Raw genomic sequence first — 22,008 nt, forward strand, 5'->3', positions numbered from 1 at the left:
TGACTTCTTGGACTGGGCAGACCGTCCCTGGAAAAATATTGGCCAGTCTCCAGCCTGACTGTAAAGGCCTGTCTCTTGTTCTAGGTTGGGAGAGAGGCTTGAGGGAGAGTGGGAGCCTCAGCATTGAACATCATGCATTTGCTTAATGCTTTTCTTCTTAGGATGTTATCCTTGCCTCATCCAGTCATGTTCTTATTTTATATTCTGCATCAGCTAAACCTTTGGGTCTTTGGCTAGGGTGAGAGAAGGGCCTGACAGTAGGAGATAGGTGGAGGTTGAGGGATTTGATTGCTTCTTTAAAAAAATTTTTATTTTTGAGAGACAGAGAGAGAGAGCACGAGTGGGGGAGGAATAGAGAGAGAGGGAGACACAGAATCTGAAGCAGGCTCCACACTCTGAGCTTCAGCACAGCCTGATGTGGGGCTCAAACCCACAAACTGTGAAAATGACCTGAGCTGAAGTTGGACTCTTAACTGCTGAACCCCCTAGGTGCCCTTGGATTTGATTGCTTCTTAAGCAGACTTTGCATCAATTCTCTTCATTTTGGAATCCCACCTTTCATCTCCATATAGGGAGAATAGCTTCATTCTCAACTTTTTCTTACTGCCAGCTTCCTTGAGCTTGATTAATCTTTTACCATATTGAAACATTTTGTTGCTTTTTGTTTTGTTTTGTTGACAAATAAAATTTACATACTGTAAAACTCATGCTTTTTTAAAATTTATTTTTCTAATTTACATCCAAGCTAGCATATAGTGCAACAGTGATTTCAGGAGTAGATGCCTTAATGCCCCTTACCCATTTAGCCCATCCCTCCTCCCATAATCCCTCCAGTAATCCTGTTTGTTCTCCATATTTAATAGTCTGTTCTGTTTTTGTCCCTCTCCCTGTTTTTATATTATTTTTGTTTCCCTTCCCTTATGTTCATCTGTTTTGTATCTTAAAGTCCTCATATGAGTGAAGTCATATGATATTTGTCTTTCTCCAAATGGCTAATTTCGCTTAGCATAATACCCTCTAGTTCCACCCACGTAGTTGCAAATGACAAGATGCCATTCTTTTTGATTGCCGAGTAACACTCCATTGTATAGATATACCACACCTTCTTTATCCGTTCATCTGTCATTGGACATTTGGGCTCTTTCCATACTTGGGCTATTGTTGATGGTGCTGCTATAAACATTGGAGTGCATGTGCCCCTTGGAAACAGCACACCTGTATCCCTTAGATAAATACCCAGTAGTGCAATTTGCTGGGTCGTAGGGTAGTTCTATTTTTAATTTTTTGAGGAACCTCCATACTGTTTTCCAGAATGGCTGCATCAGTTTGCATTCCTGCTAGCAGTGCAAAAGAGATCCTCTTTCTCCTCATCCTCACTACCATTTGTGTTTGCCTACCACATCTTTCTTAAAATTTATTTTGTAAAAACTCTTACTGTTTGTTTATTTTTGAGAGAGAAAGAGACAGAGAGTGAGTGGGGGAGGGCCAGAGAGAGGGAGACACAAAATCGGAAGCAGGCTCCAGGCTCTGAGCTGTCAGTACAGAGCCCGACGTGGGGCTTGAACCCATAAACTGCAAGATCATGACCTGATCTAAAGTCGGATGCATCACTGACTGAGCCACCCAGTCACTCCTCTACCACATTCTTTATCCATTCATCATTTAATGGACATTTGGACTCTTTCCATAGTTTTGCTCTTGTTGATAATGGTGCTGTAAAGGTCAGAGTGTATGTACCCCTTCAAATCTGTATATTTGTATCCCTTAGGTAAATGCGGAGTGGTACAATTGTTGGATTATAGGGTAGTTCTATTTTTAACTTGTTGAGAAACCTCCATACTGTTCTCCAGAGTGGATGCACCAGTTTGCATTCCCACCAACAGTGCGAGAGAGTTCCCGTCTCCACATCCTCGCCAACACTATTGTTTCCTGAGTTAATTTTAGCCATTCTGACACCTGTGAGGTGGTATTTCATCATGGTTTTGATTTGTATTTCCCTGATCATGAGTGATATTGAACATATTTTCATGTATCTGTTAGTCTTCTGGATGTCTTCTTTGGAAGAATACCCTTCCCAGTTTCCAGTCACTCACCACCATCTACCTTTAAACTATCATCAGTAATATTACTCATTATTACTTTTTTTCTTGTTTTACCAATCATCACAAGAATCCTAGGAGTCTTTATTTTCTCCAGGGCTCTATAGACACTGAGGCAATTGGTGCCTGTATCTTACTCCCTCAACAGTATGTTCACCTTCATTGTTCTCTTTCTGTAGCTCTTTCAACCTTTGATATATAATATATTTATGTGTCCACTCTCCTTAGAATAGAAGTTCCATGGAGACAAGTTTTTGTCTGTTTTTATTGCATATTTCCAAATAGAGCAGTGCTTGGCACATAATAGTTCAGTAAAATTGTGTTTACTAAGTGAAGGAAAACAGTGGTACAAGGGAGAATAGTTTCATCCCAGATGTAGTTTGAAGACTGAGAATACTGTATTTATTGGTGAATTAGGTGTGAGATGAGAGAAAGAGAGAGAGAGTAGTTACAGATGTCTCCTCCATCTTTGGCCTAAACATGTAGATAACTACAGTTGCCATTTCTTAACGGGGGGAAACTGAGAGGAGCAAATTATGGGGTAAAATCAATTATAATCTAAGGTAACAGGTTTAGAAGTCACTGAATGGATGTTCTCAAATTTTCTTTCTACTTGATTTTAACATCATTGACTTTTAGAGGCTACACCGAACCGTATTTATTTGCATTGTGTCCTTAGGTCATGCGCATTGTGGATAATGTCCGTCCCGATCGACAGACAGTTATGTTTTCAGCTACTTTCCCCAGAGCTATGGAGGCTTTGGCTCGCAGAATCCTCAGTAAACCCATTGAAGTGCAGGTTGGAGGCAGAAGCGTGGTTTGCTCAGATGTGGAACAACAAGTGGTGGGTACAGCCTTTAAGAAACCCTCAGTTCCCTGGATGTTCAGGATGTGATTCTTGTGGGATCATTGTGATGTAGGAAGGTAATTTCTAAAATTAAATAGGATACAACTGCAGCCATTAATATTTTATATGATGCACTTGAATATGCTTTTCTGTGGAACTGCATGTTTAAAATCCTCTTAAAAAATGCCCTTTTTAGTTCGTCCCACCAGAAGAGGTGGGCTTGTTAATAGAAATGTCACATCTTGTTTTTTAGTTAATAGGGTGTGAGATCAAGAGGCAGAGAGAACCAGGTGATTGCCCACATTTACAAGCCCCCTCTCTGAAAGTTACAGATTTGTTTTTGGTCTTACTGGTTTATCAATTAAAATCAATATTTTCCTGCCCGGTCCTAAAATATAGCAAGATATTGTCATTTCGCCATCTGCCACAAATAAAATGAGTATTTTTGTTCATAAGATGTATTTGCAGTTTTACTCCATTAACTTGGTGCGATTTGCTGTTTGCAGATTGTGATTGAAGAAGAAAAGAAGTTCTTGAAGTTATTGGAGCTTCTCGGCCATTATCAAGAATCGGGATCTGTCATTATATTTGTGGATAAGCAGGAACATGCAGATGGTCTTCTGAAAGATTTAATGAGAGCATCTTATCCTTGCATGTCTCTTCATGGAGGTAATGTTTACTGAAGTATCTGTTGAGTATTTAATTTGACCAAGCACTGCAGTGTACTGTGTACTGTGTGTTTACTGTGTACTGAGTTTAGAACCAGAGTTTGTATCTTCTATCTCCTCTTTTATTCAGAACTCTGGGGGCTAATAAGCATTATTATTATTCCATTTTTGAGGTAAAGAAAATAAGACAAGGAGTACATTGGTTTGACCAAACTTTATAGCCATTAATCAGCTAAGGAGAAATAGAACTTAAAATTCTCTGTTTTGTGTTATATTCTTTCCATTGTGCCATGCAACCTGGAGGTTTTCATGATTCACATTAGAGCTTTAATTGAAAGTAACCTTTTATTTTCTGTGTGATGTCTCCATTGTTGTATATACGTAAGACTTAGAACCCTGAACATGTGCAACAGAGACAGTTTGAATTACCCTCATTAAGGATGTGTTCTGGCAGTCTGTGACTTTGTAATGAACCACCCCAAAATGTAGTGGCAGCTATCATCTATTTTCTTTATAAATCTTTGCTTTAGCTAGAGCTCAGCACTTAACCTAGTTTCTGTTTCATGCTGTATCTGCTGGCATGGCTTAATTGGGACTGGGGATCCATTTCCATATTTGCCTTACTTAATGTGGCTGGGAAGTTGGTACTGGCTCTTGACCGAGCTCAGTCAGGTTATTGGCCAGGGATCCTGGCCCTTCCCTTTGTGGATCTCTCTGTGGGACTACTTGGTGAGAAGGCAAGTTAAGGCTACTTGCCAGGCCAGTTAGGGATGATACTGGGAATTGGCAGAACTTTCATTTCCATCATATTCTGTAGGTCAAAATAGTCCCATGACTGGCCCAGATTCAAGGGGATGGAGGTATAGACTCCACTTCTTGATAGGAGGGTCATTCCCTATGCAGAAGAGCATGTAGAATAAGCCATGCTTTTGCTGTCATCTTTGGAATATACAGTCTGTGACACCAAGTTTCATTGTGGATGCAATTAAAAGGGCTCTAAGGGTATGTATTTGGTTAACTTTTAATGTTTTGGGTTTTTTTTTTTTTTTTTAAGTTTGTTTATTTGTTTTGAGAGAGAGAGAGAGAGAGAACTAGTGAGTGAGGGGCAAAGAGAGGTGGACAGAGGATCCATCAGTGCTGACAGCAGAGAGACCAACATGGGGCTCTAACTCACAAACCATGAGATCATGACCTGAGCTGAAGTTGGACGCTTAACCAGATGAGCCACCCAGGCTCTCCTAATGCTTGAAAATCACTCATGTTTTCCCCTTTGTTTTGTTAATTGCGATGAAATATATATTACATAAAATTTACCATTTTAACTATTTTAAGTGTGTGATTCAGTGGTGTTAAGTACATTAACAGTGCTGTGTCACAACACCGTTATCTATTTCCAGAAGTTTTTCATTGTTCCAAACAGAAACTCTACCTGTTAAATAATAACTTCATCCCCATCCCCACCTTCTGGCCCCTGGGAACGTGTATTCTACTTTTTGTACCTATGAATTTGCCTGTTTTAGGTACTTCACATGAGTGGAATCATACAGTGTTTGTATTTCTGTGCCTGGTTTATTTCAGTTAGCATAATTGTCATTGAGGCTTATCCGTGTTTTATCATGTGTCAGAATTTCCTCTTTTTTAAAGTATTTTAATTCCAGTGTAGGTAACAGAAAGTGCTGTATTAGTTTCAGGTGTACACTGTACACCTGATTTAACATTTCCATACGTTAGTGCTCATCCCAAGTGTGTTCTTTAATCCCTGTCCCCTGTTCCACCCACCCACCTCCCCTCTGGTAACTGCTCTCTATAGCTAAAAGTGTGGTTCTTGGTTTGCCTGTCTTTTTTTTCCCCCTTTGTTCATTTGTTTTGTTTCTTGAATTCCACTTATGAGTGAAGTCGTGTGGTATTTGTCTTTCTCTGACTGACTTCCTTCACTTAGCATTATGTTTTCTGGCTCCATCCATGTTGTTGGAAACAGCGAGATTTCATTCTTTATGATGGCCAAATCATATTCCTGTGTGTGTGTGTGTGTGTGTGTGTGTGTGTGTGTGTGTGTGTGTGTGTGTGACGTCTTCTTTATCCATTCATCTGTCCATGGGTACTTGGGCTGCTTCCATAATTTGGCTAATTTAAATAATGCTGTGGTAAACATAGGGGTTCATATGTCCTTGTGTCCTTTTTTTTGAGTAAGTTTTTTTGTACTCTTTTGATAAGTACCCAGTAGTGGGATTACTGGATCATAGGGTAGTTGCGTTTTATTTGTTTGTTTATTTATTTTTGAGAGAGAGAGAGAGAGCGAAAGCACGTGAGTGGGGGAAGAGGGTGAATCTCAAACAGGCTTTAGGTTCAGCATGGAGCCTAATGTGGGGCTTGATTCCATGGGATCATTACCTGAGCCAAAATCAAGAGTCACATGCTCAACTGACTCAGCCGCCCAGAAGCCCCTGGATAGTTCTATTTTTAATTTTTTGTGGAGCCTCCATACTGTTTTCCATGGTGGCTGCACCAGTTTGCATTCCCACCAACAGTGGGTACAAGGTCTTTTTGCTCCACATCCTTGCCAACAGTCGTCTCTTGTGTTGTTGATTTTAGCCATTCTGACAGGTGTGAGGTGATATCTCATTGTTTTGATTTGCATTTTCCTGATGATTAGTGATGTTGAACATCTTTTCATGTGTGTTGACCATCAGGATGTCTTCTTTGGAGAAATGTCTGTTCACATCTTCTGCTCAGTTTTTAATTGGATTATTTGTTTTTTGGGTGTTGAGTTTTATAAGGTGTTTATATATTTTGGATACTACCCCTTTGTCAGATATGTCATTTGCAAATATGTTCTCCCATTCAGTAGGTTGTCCTTTAGTTTTGTTGATTATTTCCTTTGCTGTGCTTTTTTTTTTTTTTAAGGATAAATGAACATTTATTTATTTATATTGATTTATTTATTTTTATTTTTTTGTAATTTACATCCAGGTTAGTTAGCATCTGGTGCAACAATGATTTCAGGAATAGATTTCTTAAGCCCCTTACCCATTTAGCCCATCCTCCCTCCCACAACCCCTCCAGCAACCCTCTGTTTGTTCTCTATATTTAAGAGTCTCTTACGTTTTGTCCCCCTTCCTGTGTTTATATTATTTTTGAGAAGCTTTCTATTCTGATGTAGTCCCGGTAGTTTATTTTTGTTTGTTTTGCTTTTTTCTTTGTTTTTTGTTTTTTAAGATTTTACTTTTAAGTAATTAGACCAAATGTGCAGCTTGAGCTCACAACCTTGAGGTCAAAAGTTGCACTTCCACCGATTGAGCCAGCCAGGCACCCCTGTTTTTCTTTGCCTCACGAGAGGCAAAGAACTGTCCTCTCTTCTAGGATTTTTATGGTTTCAGGTCTTACATTTAGGTTTTTAATTCATTTTGAATTTGTTTTTGTGTATGGTAAGAAGAATTTCCTTTTTAAAAAGCAAAATAATTTTTCATTGTATGTATATACCACATTTCCTTTATTCATTTACCTGTTGATGGACATTTGGGTTGTTCCTACCTTTTGGCTCTTGTGAGTAATGCTACTTAACCACTGGTGTACAAGTATCTGTTTGAGTCCTGTTGGCCATATGGCCATATGGCTATTTTTAACTTTTTATAGAACCTGCAAACTACTTTTTGTAAAAATTGCACCATTTTGGAATTCCAGCAGTGCATTAGGGTTCCAGTTTATCCACAGCCTGGCCAGCACTTGTCTCCTATTTTTTTTTTTATAATAGCTATGCTAGTAGATGTGAAGTGACATTGTGGTTTTGATTTGCATTTCCCTAATGACTGAGATTGAACATCTTTTTATGTGCTTATTGGGTATTTGTATATCTGTTTTTGAAGAATTGTCTATTTTAGGCTTCTGCCCATTTTTAATTAGGTCATTCGCATCTTTTTTTCATTGCTGAGTTGTAGGATTTCTTTATATATTCTTTTTTTTTTTTTTTTTTAATTTTTTTTTTTTCAACGTTTATTCACTTTTGGGACAGAGAGAGACAGAGCATGAACGGGGGAGGGGCAGAGAGAGAGGGAGACACAGAATCGGAAACAGGCTCCAGGCTCTGAGCCATCAGCCCAGAGCCCGACGCGGGGCTCGAACTCACGGACCGCGAGATCGTGACCTGGCTGAAGTCGGACGCTTAACCGACTGCGCCACCCAGGCGCCCCTCTTTATATATTCTTGATAGCAATCCCTTATCAGATGTACAGTTTACATATATTTTCTCCCATTCTTTGGGTTGTTCTTTCACCCTCTTGGTAGTGTTCTTTGATGCGCAGACGTTTTAAATTTTGAAGTACATTTTATTTTTTCTTTTTTTGCCTTTTCTTTGGCTGTTAATTCAAGAAACCATTGCCAAGTCCAAGGTTATGAAAATTTTCCCTCTTGTTTCCTCAGAGTTCTAAAATTATAGCTTTTACATTTAGGTAATTCATTTTGAGGTGATTTTTATATATGATGCAAGATATGGATCCAGCTGCATTCTTTTGCATGTGGTTTTTCAGTTTCCCTGACCCATGTGGTAAAAAGACTTTCCTTTTCCCTTTGAAGAGTCTTGGCACCTTTGTCAAAATCTATTGACCATTTATTTATCTGAGGGTTTCTGAGCTCTTTATTTAATTTCATTGATCTGTATGTTTATCTTATGCCAAATTTTTTTTTTTTTTTTTTTTAAGTAAACTCTATCCCCAGCGTTGGGCTTGAACTCATGACCCAGAGATCAAGAGTTGAACGCTCTACTAACTGAGCCAGCCAAGCACCCCTTTACTTTTTTTTTTTCCCAACTTTTTTTTAATTCTGAGAGAGAGAAAAAGCATGAGTGGGGGAGGGGCAAAGAGCTAGAGAGGGAGAATCCAATTCCAACAAGGTCCACACTGTCAGTGCAGAGCCTGACTCAGGGCTTCACCCTCTCGATCCATGGCACTTAACTGACTTGAGCCACCCAGGTGCCCCAACATTTCTTTTTTTAGTAGACAGTTTTTTAGAGCAGTTTTAGATACACAGCAAGACAGCAGAAATTACAAAGTTCCCGTATATCCCTTGCCCCCAAGTACAACCTCCTCCCCTATCAATATCCCATACCACAGAGCTACATTTGTTACAATCATTGAACCTGTATTGACATATCATTGCCACCCAGAGTCCCTGGTTTACATTAGGGTTCGCTCTTGGTGTTATACAGTCTATGGATTTGGACAAATTTATAAAGACATATTCACCAGTATAGTACCATACTATATCACTCATAGAAAATACTACCATAAGAATCCTCTTTGCCTATTCATCCCTCCCTCCCCCATCCCTATACTGCCGCTTATCTTTTTTTTTTTTTTTTTTTTTTTTTAAGTAGGCTCCCCCAAGATGCAGGGCTTGAACTCCCTGCCCTGAGATCAAGACCTGAAACGAGATCAAGAATCAAACACTTAAGCCACTAAGCCACCCAAGATGCCCCAGCCACTAATGTTTTTACTCTCTCTACATTTTTACCTTTCTAGCATGTCCATGTCTACTTTTAATCATTAGGATAAACAGGCAATAATGACTTATCATAGACGTTTTATTTTGGCCCTGTTAGTGTCATCATTCCTGAAAATGTTTTGGTTGCCATTAGCTACAGAGTTTCTAGTGTAGAACTTTTGTTTTTCTCCACATTTGAAACATGGGACTCAGCTTTCTTTCTTTCCCTAGATGATTTCTTTTCTCTCCTGTTTGTTGTTTTGTACTTTTAAGTTAAATTAAAATGTTTTTAATGTTTATTTTGAGAGTGAGTGCGATTGGGGGAGGGGCAGAGAGAGAAGGACAAAGAGAATCCTAAGCAGGCTCTGGGTTGTCTGCACAGAGCTTGTCGTACAGCTCCACCTCATGAACTGTGAGATCATGACCTGAGCTGAAATCGAGTCAGACCAACTAACTAAGCCACCCAGGTGTCCCAGTACTTTCTAATTTTAAATATTTTGATTAAAACAGGTGTGTCCATGTAAAATCTTGTGTCTCAAAGCAAATAAACAAAATTTATTGTGAATGTAAGATTTATTTATTAGCTTAGACATTTTTTAAGTAATTTTGTAGTAGAGCAATGTGCTGAATTTCTTTTACCTTTTTTTTTTTAATGTTTATTTTTGAGAGGCAGAGTGTGAGCGCGGGAGGAGCAGAGAGAGAGGGAGACACAGAATCCAAAGTAGACTCCAGGCTCTGAGCTGTCAGCACAGAGCCCAGTGTAGGGCTTAAGCCCATGAACTGTGACATCATGACCTGAGCCAAAGTCGGACACTTAACCAACTGAGCTACCCTGGCTCCTCCAGTGTGGTAAATTTCTGAAGGAAAACTAGGGAGAAGTTTTGATTATGAGTCTTGTTGTTAAGCTCTTTTAATGTGTAACTGAATAAAAGCTAATTTGCTATATAAGTATAAAAATGTAGAAATTATTTAGGGCTTTTTAAGAATTAAAAGGTGTAATCATAAAATTCCTAATGTGCATATGAAATTAATGTGCATTTTATACCTAACACATAGTGTAATGATATAGTGAGAAGGATGCTTGGAGATGCCCCACATGCTGTGTCTTCTATAGAGCCACCTGTAGTTCTTCGTGTCTTCAGGTCTAGAAGGGGAAGAGCAAAGGCTGGAAGTAAGAGAGTGGATTATATGTTCTGCCCACTCCTGGTCTTAACCTGAAACAATTTTCTCAGTACAGCAATCAAAACATTCTACTGTGGCTTAACTTTTTTGTTAGATGTTTGTCAGCATTATTATGAACATAATAAATGGAGAACATGTTCTTAGTACTCCTTTTTGACCTATCACATAACCTGCAGTAACCTTAAAGTAGGTTACAAATGAAAGAAATATGAAAATACTTTCATTGAACCATGGCTACAGTTTCTGGTTTGTCAGCCATCCATTTTTTAGCTTTTGCATTAACAATGAATAATTTAAAAATTTCTTAAAAACACAGTGCATCTTGGGTACCTGGGTAGCTCAGTTGGTTGGGCATCCAGCTCTTGATCTCAGCTGGAGTCATGATCTCATGGGTTCATGGGATTGAACCTTGTGAGCAAGTGGCTTTGAATTCTGTCCCTCTCTCACTGTGCCCCTCCCCCCACTTGCATGTGCTCATGCTCCCTCTCTAAATAAGTTAAAAAAAAAAACCAATGCATCTAATAGGGTAAATAATGAAATTAGAAAAGCAGCACACAGGTTTCTACTTAAGAGAAATTATGGTATATGAGAACATACACTTTTTTTTATAGGGCAGACTGTTTCGTTGAGGCCTTCAACTTGTACTATTAATATCAGTTACATTTTTCTTTTTTCTGCAAGTGACAAGAAACTAATCCAACTGCCTTAAATCATGAGACATTTTTATTATTTTATAAAAATGAAATCTAATGGTCAAGTGACTCCAGATTGTTTCATTTAGTGGCTCACTGTCACTATATTGTATTTTCTGTACTGCTATCCTGAGCATGTTAACTTAATTGTTTTTTTTTTAAGTTTATTTATTTATTTTGAGGTGGGGGAGGGGCAGAGAGAGAGAGAGAGAGAGAGAGAGAGAGAGAGAGAATGCCAAACAGACTCCATGCTGTCTGTGCAGAGCCTCATGCTGGGTGTGTTATCACCAACGGTGAGATTATGACCTGAGCCAAAATCAGGGGTTCAGTGCTTAACTGGCTGAGCCACCTAGGCACCCCAAGTTAGTTTTTAAAGTAGTTTTTTTTCATGGCACCAAAAAGGCTTCTGCAGTTTTAACCATCACTTTTTTTTTTAATTAATTTATTTTTTAACGTTTATTTATTTTTGAGACAGAGAGATACAGAGCATGAACAGGGGAGGGTCAGAGAGAGGGAGACACAGAATCCGAAACAGGCTCTGGGCTCTGAGCTGTCAGCACAGAGCCCGACACAGGGCTTAAACTCACTGACCTCGAGATCATGACCTGAGCCGAAGTTAGCCGCTTAACCGACTTAGCCACCCAGATGCCCCTAACCATCACTTTTGTATCAGACAAATTACAGAGGAAGAAGACTATTTCCCATATGTCTAGGTGCCTTTTCCCCCTCTTATTTTTATAACCACAATTTGTAAACACAGAAAAAATCTGAGAAAATCATATGGTGAAGAGCCTTGAACATCCAGTACTGGATTCTACAACTAACATTTTGTTGTATTTCTCTTTCACATCTTTAGCCATCTGTCTATTCTACCTACTCATCATATTTCTTAGTTTTTTGATATGTTTTAAAGAAAGTTGTAGCATCAGCATATTTCACTTCAATATGCAGATGGTTAACACTAGTTCAAAAATTTTTTATTTTATTTTTTAGAATAACTATGTTTTTTAAGTAAACTCTGTCCCTATCGTCGGGCTCAAACTCAAGACCCCAAGATCAAGAATTGTATACCGAGCCAGTCAAGCGCCCCCCAAATTTATTTATTTATTTATTTATTTATTTATTAAAAAAAATTTTTTTTTAACGTTTATTTATTTTTGAGACGGAGACAGAGCGTGAATGGGGGAGGGGCAGAGAGAGAGGGAGACACAGAAGCGGGCTCCATGCTCTGAGCCATCAGCCCAGAGCCCGACGCGGGGCTCGAACTCACGGACCGCGATATGGTGACCTGGGCTGAAGTCGGACATCTAACCGACTGAGCCACCCAGGCGCCCCGTCCCCCCAAATTAAAAAAAAAAACACAAACTATAGGTAAACTGTAGTAAAATGTACAGATCATAAGTGTGCTCTTTGATGAGTTTTGACAAATATATATAAGCTGTGAAACCCAAACCTCTATGCATATACAACCTCAGAACTTCCCCCCAGTTAATGCCTGTTCTCATCCCCACAGGCAACCACTTTTTACATTTTTTTCCAACATATATTTGTTGTATTTTTAGAATTTCAGATAAATGAAACCGTACTTTCTCAACATTTTTGTGTCAAGTTATCTTTTACTCGGCCTTTTTTTTTCTTTTTTTTAGCTTCAGAAAATGTTTCTTTAATAGTAGGAAAGCTCTCTTTATAGAGAGGGGTCTTTCGAAAGTGAATGCCCGTGGACTATAGGCAAGGGCCTTTGTTTTATGAGGTTCTGATCGCCGCCTCTTCCCTTCCCCCTTGTTCCTTCTCAGCTTCTACCCTTACTGGCTTGATAGCTCTAGGTGCTGGGTTGTCCATTCTTCATTGGCTTGTTTCCGTCATATGGTGGGTGGTCCTTGGCCTTATTCAGCATGTTTTTGGGATTCTTCCACGTTGTTGCATTACCAGTAGTTCTTCCCTTATTGTTAATATTCTTTTGTATAAATCTATCCCCGTTCGTTCAGTTCATTTCTCTTGACACCTGGGCTCTTTCTTGTTTTTCTGCTGCTTCAGCCATCCCACAGGGAACAATATAATTGGGATACAGAACAGTTCCATCATGCCCCAAAACTCCCTTGTCCTATACCTACAAAAGTAACTGAAAAGTTAACTCTCCTCCTGTTTATAACTCCTGTCAACCACTGATGTGTTTTTATAAGAATATTTGTGAATATAGGTCATACATTATGCAGTTGACTCTTTTCACTCAGCGTAATGATTTTCAGATCCACTGAAGTTGTTGCACAATTCATCTCTTTTTATTGCCCAGAGGTATTTATTGTATGGATGTACCACGGTTTGTGTATCTTCATCTGTTGAAGGATGTTTGGGTTGTTTCCAGTTTTAGACAAAAATGAATAGAGCTGCTGTTAAATGTTTGAATACGGGTTGTATGTGAAAATTTTTCTAGAATAGATAACCAGGAATGGGATTGCTGGGTCATATGGTTAGTGTATCAGTATGGTTTTCTTTGTGTTTATTGTACTCATGGTTCACTGAACTTGTAGAATCTGTAAATTTATGTTTTTCAGATGTAATTTGGGACAAATTTGGGAAATTCTTGACCTTTGTATCTTAATTTTTTTTTTTTCCAGAGCTATTTTTCTTCTCTCTTTGGGATTGCAATTATGTGTATGTTCAGCCCTTTAGTACCATCTCCCATGTCTTTGATCCTTTGTTCACTTTTGTTTTTCAACCTTTTTTTCTCCTCTATAATTAATACTGGGTCGTTTCTTTAACTGTCTTCAAGTTCACGGATTTCTTTTTGCCCTCTTTTATTTGCTGTTAAGTCTATCCAGTGAATTTTTAATTCAGATTTTTTTTTTTCTAGAATTTCTAGTTGGCTCTCTCTTATATTTTCTTCTTGTTTCTCTCATAAGATTTCCTGCCATTCATTATGAGCATTTAAAAATTTTTCCTTGATCACAGTTACAGCAGTTGCTTTAAAAATCTTGGACTATTAGGGCATCTGGGTGGCTCAGTAGGTTGGGCTTCTGACTGTTAGTTTCAGCTCAGGTTGTGATCTCACACTTTGTAGGATCAGGCCCTATGTCGGGCTCTGCGCTGACACCACAGAGCATGCTTGGATTCTCTTTCTCCCTCTTTGCCTTTCTCCCACGGGTGCATGTGTATGCTTGCTCTCTCTCTCTCTCTCTCTCTCTCTCTCAAAAATAAATAAATAAATAATAAAAATCTTTGACTATTAATCATAACATCTTGGTCACCTTGTCAGTTTCTGTTGATTATCTTTTTATTTTGTTTTATATATTTCTATATTTTTATCTAATAATTTTGATTTGTATACTGCCCTTTATGAATAATCCGTTGTAGGGTCTGAATTCTCATATTTTCCTTAAGACTTGTGTTTTAATAAGACATTAACTTGGTTGGACCCTTATTTTAAATTCAGTCCTTCTTTTAATGGGCAACATCTGAAATCTGTTAATTTCTTTTATTTTTTTAGTAAAAATAATTTTAACATTCATTTTTGAGAGACTGAGAGAAACAGAGCGTGAGCGGGGGAAGGGGCAAAGAGAGAGGGAGACACAGAATCTGAAGCAGGCTTCAGGCTCTGAGCTGTCAGCACAGAGCCTGACGAGGGGCTCAAACTCTGGGACCAGGACTTCATGACCTGAGCTGAAGTCAGATGCTTAACCAGCTGAGCCACCCAGGCACCCCTGTGTTAATTTCTTTTAGCCATACCTAGGTTGCTTGGATTCTGTCCCATGCATGCATAGTTTAGGGTCCACATGTTTGTGCTTGCCTACTCTGTTTCATCTTCTGTTTTCTGGTCCTCAGCTAGTATATTATTCCAAATGTCAAAAATTCCAGTTTCTATTCAAGTTTGACTTGTCCCCCTTGGCTTCCCAAGGCTTTTCCCCAAACAGAAAGTTTAAAGTAAATAAATTGAATCCTGTAATTGCAACTACTGCTAGTGTATTATTCCAAATGTCAAAAATTCCAGTTTCTGCTTGTTTTTAGTCATACTCTTGTGCCTTCAGGTAGGTTTTTTGTGTTTTTTTTTTTTTCTCCCAATATTTTGCCCAGAGTTTATAGTTGCTATCTGCAAGAGGGTTGGTCCAATAAGAGCTTTTCCTACATTGAGGGATATTGTGTGTTTTTTATATAAGTAATAAGGATATTCCCCCCCCCCACCCCCCCATAATCCCTTGTCTGTACTTCTCTTATCTCTTTGGTAAAAATTGCATCACATGCTTATGCCTAAATCATTTGTAAGCAAGCAGAATGACTAATGATTCCTAAAGTTTTGCCCTGGCACCCTTGAGGTTCTCAGAGACTTTAAGGGGTTCATGAGATCAAAAGTATTTGTGTAATAACCTTACTACGTGATTTGCCTTTTTACTTTCATTCTGTGTGGAGTGTATAGTGTAGTTTTCTGAAGGCATCATGGCATGTTCTATTGCATCAGATGGGATGCAGAAGATATGAGACTCCAACTATCTTCTGTTACGAGATGCCCCTAAATTTTAATATGTAATTGCTTTTAAGTTATTTTTAAACAAGTTCGTAAGTATTCACAAATTTTCTCAGTTTCTAATACATTGAGTATTGATAGAGATGACCTGTGTAAAGTGTAGCTCTCTGGGTCTCATCCTCATTAATTTTTACAAAGGAGGCCTTAAGCACAGAAAGTGAATGGGATTGATTCACCTAAAAGTGAGAATTAGGCTCATCTCTGGTTTGATATATGTGATCATATGTTGGGTGGATAGGTGAACAAATTTGGAGTTCTGTTAAAAAGGAAGAGGGTTGGGGCACTTGGGTGGCTCAGTTGGTTACGCATCCGACTTCAGCTCAGGTCATGATCTCACAGTTTGTGAGTTCAAGCCCCACATCAGGCTCTGTGCTGACAGCTCAGAGCCTGAAGCCTGCTTCAGATTCTGTTGTCATCTCTCTCTGCCCCTCCCCTGCTCCCACACCATCCCTCCCTCCCTCCCTCTTTCCCTTTGTTTCTCAAATATAAATAAACATGAAAAAAAAAAAAAAGGAAGAGGGTTAATTGCTGCTGGGCAGGTATCCCATATACTGTGTTTAGCATATTATATTCACTTCATGGAATAAAGTATGTGTAGCTGAGTTAGATAGTCAGGATACCTCAGTCTAAAGTAAAAGTTTTAGTACATTTTAATTTTAAATTTAATTTATATTGGTATTGACTTCATTAATTTTTCTTAAGAGACTTTTGGGTTTGGGGTTGGATTCTAGTTATTTTGACATTAGATCCAAATAATTTCTTTAATTCAGTCATTGAAGAGTACACTTTTTTTTTTTTTTTTGCTGAGAGAGCAAGGGAGAGACAGAGTGCAAGCAGGGGAGGGGCAGAGAGAGATAGGGAGGCATGGAATCTGAAGCAGGCTCCAGGCTCTTAGCTGTCAGCACAAAGCCCAGTGCGGGGCTTGAACCCATAAACTGTGAAATCATGACCTGAGCCGAAGTCAGACACTTAACACTGAGCCACCCAGGCAGGTGTCCTGAGGAGTATGTTTAAGTTTTAGGTAATAGTATTAATTAGCATTGATATATATTTAGATACTAAGTATTCTGTGTTTTAAACTCAGATTTTATATGAAGCCTTAGAATATCTCCTGCTGCCAAAATGAGTTTTTCATGGTTTGAGAATTTACCCCATTCCCTTCTCTAATTACTAGAGGTTCTCCATCATTAAATCAATTTTCGGTCTGAGTATTTTGTAATAGAACATTTTGGCATTTTATACCCTCCGTTATCACTCACCCTGAGGCTCTTTGGGAAACATATTTAAGAGAGACCCAGTTCACTGCTTTTTAACCAGTGCATTTCAAACTTTAATAGTAATGTGTAATCAGTCACCTAAGTATCTTGTTAAAATGCAAAATCTGAATCAGTAGTTTGGAGTAGGATCTGGCCTGCCTTTCTTTCCTTTCCTTTTCTTTTCTCTTTTCTTTCCTCTTTTCTCTTTTCTTTTCTTCTCTTTTCTTTTCTTTATCTCTTTTTCTTTCTCTCTCTCTTTCTCTTTTATTTCTGAGATTCTGCATTTCTGACAACGTCCCATGTGATGTTGCTTCTGGTCCTCGGACAAAACTGAGTAGCAAGGCTCTAATAACCTATAGGAGAAGGAGAAAGATCTGAAGAATCCTGTTACTGTAGGCTGAATGTACCTGCCTTTTCTTGTTTTACCCCATAAATAGGTTAAGTATAGGTTAATGAATCTGAGATGGGGTTTCTGCTATTATAATCCATATTCACAAGAAAGGAGGCAAAACAAGAACATATTTGGAATATTCATCAATGAGTTAATAGCAGTAGCTTTTGATCTGGCCATTAAATTTCCTTAGTGTTTTATTTCAGTATTGTAGTTGGTAGATGTTTGGTCATTGTAAGTTGTGTTTATTCTTTACTCTGCATTTAACTTATTTCTGTGTCAGATGAAGTGAACAATTTAAATGCAGTATGTGGTTTTACATTTTTTGTTTGTTTACTTGCAGGCATTGATCAATATGACAGAGATAGCATCATAAATGACTTCAAGAATGGGACCTGCAAACTTCTCGTAGCCACTTCTGTTGCTGCCCGAGGTTTAGATGTGAAACATCTGATTCTTGTAGTAAATTACAGCTGCCCCAACCATTATGAGGATTATGTGCACAGAGCGGGAAGGACTGGAAGAGCAGGCAATAAAGTAAAAAGAACTTTTTAAAGTTGATTTCCATTGTATTAATAAAACACAGGTTTTTTTTGTTTGTTTGTTTAGGGTTATAAGGAGTAGATAATAGGAGTTAACATAAACATTTTGAAAATCTTCAATCATCAGAGTATGGGGATTAGTTGATGTTCATCATTTCTATACACAGTATTATTAAAGTTATTGATAATTAGCTGTTCTCTTTAGGCAGACAGTGTTATTTATGTCTTTTAGTTTTTTTTTTCCCTTGCTTAAAAATTTCTGTGTACGTTTTTACATGCATGTATATAGTTTGAGATTTTTCATTGCTATTTTTAAAATGTGGGATTATAAAATGTACTCCTACTGAAATTGTTACCCTTTTTCTCATTATTCCCCTGTCCTGCTTCATACACTATGTATATTTCTTGGTTTTTTAACTCACTTATAGTCTGGTAACTATATAGGTCTAACTCATTCTTTTTGAAGGCAGCAAGCAGAATATTCTGTTGTTGGAAACCTTGATGGTGATTGGGGCGCCTGGGTGGCTCGTTCGGTTGGGTGTCTGACTTTGGCTCAGGTTATGATCTCACTGTTCCTGAGTTTGGGCCTCATGTTGGGCTCTGTGCTAACAGCTTAGAGCCTGGAGCCTCTTTCAGATTCTGTGTCTTTCTCTCTCTGTCTCTGCCCCACTGCCACTCGTGCTCTTTCCTCCCTCTCAAAAATAAATAAACATTAAAAAAAAGAAAAAGAAAAAGAAACACTGATGATGGTATGATGATCTATTTGATTTTCCATTCCTGGACATTTCTACATACTGAGGCAATAATAATAATAATAATAATAATAATAATAATAATAATGTATTTATGGAGTACTTATTGAATGCCAGGCACTATTTTCATTGCTTTACATAAATCATCTCACTTCATCCTCACAATTTCCCTTTGAGGTGAGTAATACCATTTAATAGATAAGAAAAGTTAAGGTACATGGAAGTTAACTTACTTGCCCAGCTTACACAGCTAATACATAGTGATGGCTTTTATTGATTTAACCTGAGTTATTCTGTGGTTATGGGAAACTTTGTGTAAAATTATGTGCACGTACAAACCTTAAAATAATGTGATACTATTCTTAGCACATGGACAGCACAAAAGCAGGCCATGGGTCATGTGGTGACTAGATATTCCTGAAATACAGTATTAAACCATGTTTTACAATTCATAACAGTTTTCTGGTAGGGACACAGTGTATGTGAAGACAGTCTGATTGTGGTGTGCCATTCTACTCCCAACTCTCTTGCCTGAACCAAAAAGCTGCTAGGGAAATGTGAAATCTTAGGCTTTAGAAAACCCCAGGGAGGCTATATAGCTGACTTCATTTTTGTATATAAAAACACATTACACATACACAAACAAATGTTTTTATATCTCTTACTGGTCTTAAAAAATATGCAGAGGGAGAAATATGTGGGAAGCTGTGTCCTAGCAAGTGAATACAAGTTAGTTGGGGTAGAGAGGTGCAGTAGGTAGTGTAGGAAGGGAATGCAAGCGAAAGGGGGAAAAATAATGTATTATATTAAAATTAATGTGTATGACAATGCAATTACACGTTTATATAAAATTGAATTTCTGTTTATGCATCAAGAAATGAGTTTCTGGTATGCTTATTTTTATTTTTAATTTTTTAAAAAAAATATTTATTAATTTGTGAGAGAGAGGGTGACGGAACATGAGCAGGGGAGGAACAGAGAGAGAGGGAGACACAGAATCTGAAGCAGGCTCCAGGCTCTGAGCTGTCAGCACAGATCCCGACTTGGGACTTGAGCTCACGAACTGTGAAATTATGATCTGAGCTAAAGTCGGACGCTTAACTGACTGAGCCACCCAGGAGCCCCTAATTTTTTTTTTAGATGTTTATTTATTTTTGAGAGAGAGAGTGTGTGTGAGGGGAGGAGGGGCAGAGAGAGACACACAGAATCTGAAGCAGGATGCAGGCTCTGAGCTGTTAACACAGAGCCCCACAGGAGCTCGAACTCATGGACTGAGAGATCATGACCTGAGCTGAAGTCGGACTCTTAACCGACTGAGCTACCCTGGTGCCCCATGAAGTCACTCTTAAGAAGATCTATTATTAGATGATTCTACTTTTATGTTGTGATCTGAGTAAGAGTCATCTTGTTAGTGTCTAATAGTTCTCTTTTTTTTCATCATTCATTAGGGTTATGCGTATACTTTTATCACAGAAGATCAAGCTCGCTATGCTGGTGACATAATTAAAGCTCTTGAATTGTCAGGAACTGCGGTGCCTTCTGATCTGGAGAAACTTTGGAGTGATTTCAAAGATCAGCAGAAAGCTGTGAGTTTTTTCCAATTCCCATTATCTTTATGCAGGTCATTATTGTGTTGTAAACCTTGAATATTTTATACTTGTAAACCTTGATAAGGTAACTATCTCTCTAGAGAGGGAAAAGGAATGACAACAAAATCCTCCCTTTTGCTTCAACTCCATGTTTTGTATCATACTGAAGAGTTCTTTTTTTGTTCTCATGCTAGATGAAATGTTTTTGATACATTGGTATGTGCTACCTTGAAAAATACTTAATTACTCCTAAATTCCTAAGCATTAAAGTTTTTTTTAGTATGAAATTAACTGTTTTGTTTTTCCTTGAAAGGAAGGGAAAATAATTAAAAAGAGTAGTGGGTTCTCTGGTAAGGGATTCAAGTTTGATGAAACAGAACAAGCTTTGGCCAATGAGAGGAAGAAGTTGCAAAAAGCAGCTCTCGGTTTGCAAGATTCAGATGATGAGGACGCTGCAGTCGATGTAAGTGCCATTTTTCTGAGCCCCCTTCTTGCTGATTGAAACATTGTTGCTTCCCCCCCACCCCAGGTTTATTTGTTGAGATAGCCAGTTGTTGGAAACCTTTCTGATATGTGCCCTTCCCAGCCTTTACTCTTTCTCTCCCTCTCTCCCTTTCTCCCTTTCTCTCCCTCCCTCCTTCTCTTTCTCCTTTTCTCCCTCTCTCTATTCACATATGCCCTGCCCATATTATGTATATTCATAAAAATGAGGTCATACTGCTTTATAACCACCTTTACAACAACAGTCTTATGTTGAAATCTTCTCATTTTAGTAAATTCATTCTCATTCTTAATTTTGAATATGTGGGTTTCTGTATGTTCATATTTGGAATATACTTTACTGTCATAAACTGTACTTCACTGCTTGTCCTTGTACATTTAATTTTGTACATTCTTGAGATTAAGTTTTGAGGTTGAGTGTGTACATGGAATTGCTCTCCCAATGGGTGTATCTAATTTGGTTCTGAAACATTTTCAGACTGTCCTCCTGCAAAGTAAATACCAGTTTGGCATTCGCTGTGGTGGTGTATAAGAGTGCCTGGCTCCCCACATCTTTAACAACATCAGTGCTAATATTTTTATTTTTAAAAATTTAATCATTATAGGTTATCCTCATTAACAATAATCGTTAGCAGGGTGCTTGGCTGGCTCATTTGGCAGAGAGTACATGACTCTTGATCTTGGGGTCATGAGTTCAGTCCCCACATTGGGTTTAGAAATTACTTTAAAAAAATAAAATAAAATAATACAGGGCGCCTGGGTGGCTCAGTCAGTTGAGCATCTGACTCTTGATTTCAGCCCAGGTCATGATCTCACAGTTCATAGGTTCGAGCCCTGTGTTGGGCTCTTTGCTGACAGGGTGGAACCTCCTTGGGATTCTGTCTCTCTCTGCCCCTCCCCTGCTCTCTCTGACTCTGTCTCTCTCTTAAAATAAATAAATAAACTTAAAAAAATCAGTAATAGCATTTTTTGAGTATTACTAAGTGCTGTGCACGGTGTCAAGTGCTTTACAGGGATTGTTTCATTTACTTCACAGTAGCCAGACAAGGTAGATACTCAAGAATATTCCCATTTTATAATTGAGGAGACCCATTCCATTCTTATTTCAGAGACCATGGTCCTAGCTTATGTTATTATTTGTGACCCAGTAAGTAAAGAGGACCCTAAGGACTCAGCAAGGTCAGGGTTTCACAGAGTATTGTTTGGAACCCAAATCCCAGGAGCTTGAGCTTTAGAAGAAGATGTTTTCATTATAAAGTGATTTTGGAAAATCTTAGTGTGTACCACTAAGTAGGATTAGCATATTGAAGTATGTGTAAAGTCCTCAAGTCAAGAAGCTTATTTAACTTCGTTTAACAAATCCTCCATGATATTTGATTTTTGATCTTAGAACTTTTTTTTTTTAATTTTTTTTTTTTTCACGTTTATTTATTTTTGAGACAGAGAGAGACAGAGCATGAACGGGGGAGGGCCAGAGAGAGAGGGAGACACAGAATGA

General features: G+C 38.3%; 1 protein-coding gene across 1 annotated transcript in view; it reads left to right on the forward strand.

The window, feature by feature from the left end:
• Positions 1 to 22,008, forward strand: part of DDX46 (DEAD-box helicase 46) — a 69,611-nt gene that overhangs the window by 31,809 nt on the left and 15,794 nt on the right. The window contains exons 14-18 of the mRNA XM_047084820.1: positions 2,779 to 2,943; positions 3,453 to 3,615; positions 17,470 to 17,663; positions 19,869 to 20,006; positions 20,323 to 20,472. Of these exons, the coding sequence (XP_046940776.1) occupies positions 2,779 to 2,943; positions 3,453 to 3,615; positions 17,470 to 17,663; positions 19,869 to 20,006; positions 20,323 to 20,472 (810 nt within the window). The remainder of the gene's footprint in view (positions 1 to 2,778; positions 2,944 to 3,452; positions 3,616 to 17,469; positions 17,664 to 19,868; positions 20,007 to 20,322; positions 20,473 to 22,008) is intronic.

Source organism: Lynx rufus, unplaced genomic scaffold (genome assembly GCF_022079265.1).
Source record: "Lynx rufus isolate CCGP_SWC_20201006 ecotype Redwood Valley unplaced genomic scaffold, mLynRuf1.p SCAF_1, whole genome shotgun sequence".
In the NCBI taxonomy this organism is placed as follows: domain Eukaryota; kingdom Metazoa; phylum Chordata; class Mammalia; order Carnivora; family Felidae; genus Lynx; species Lynx rufus.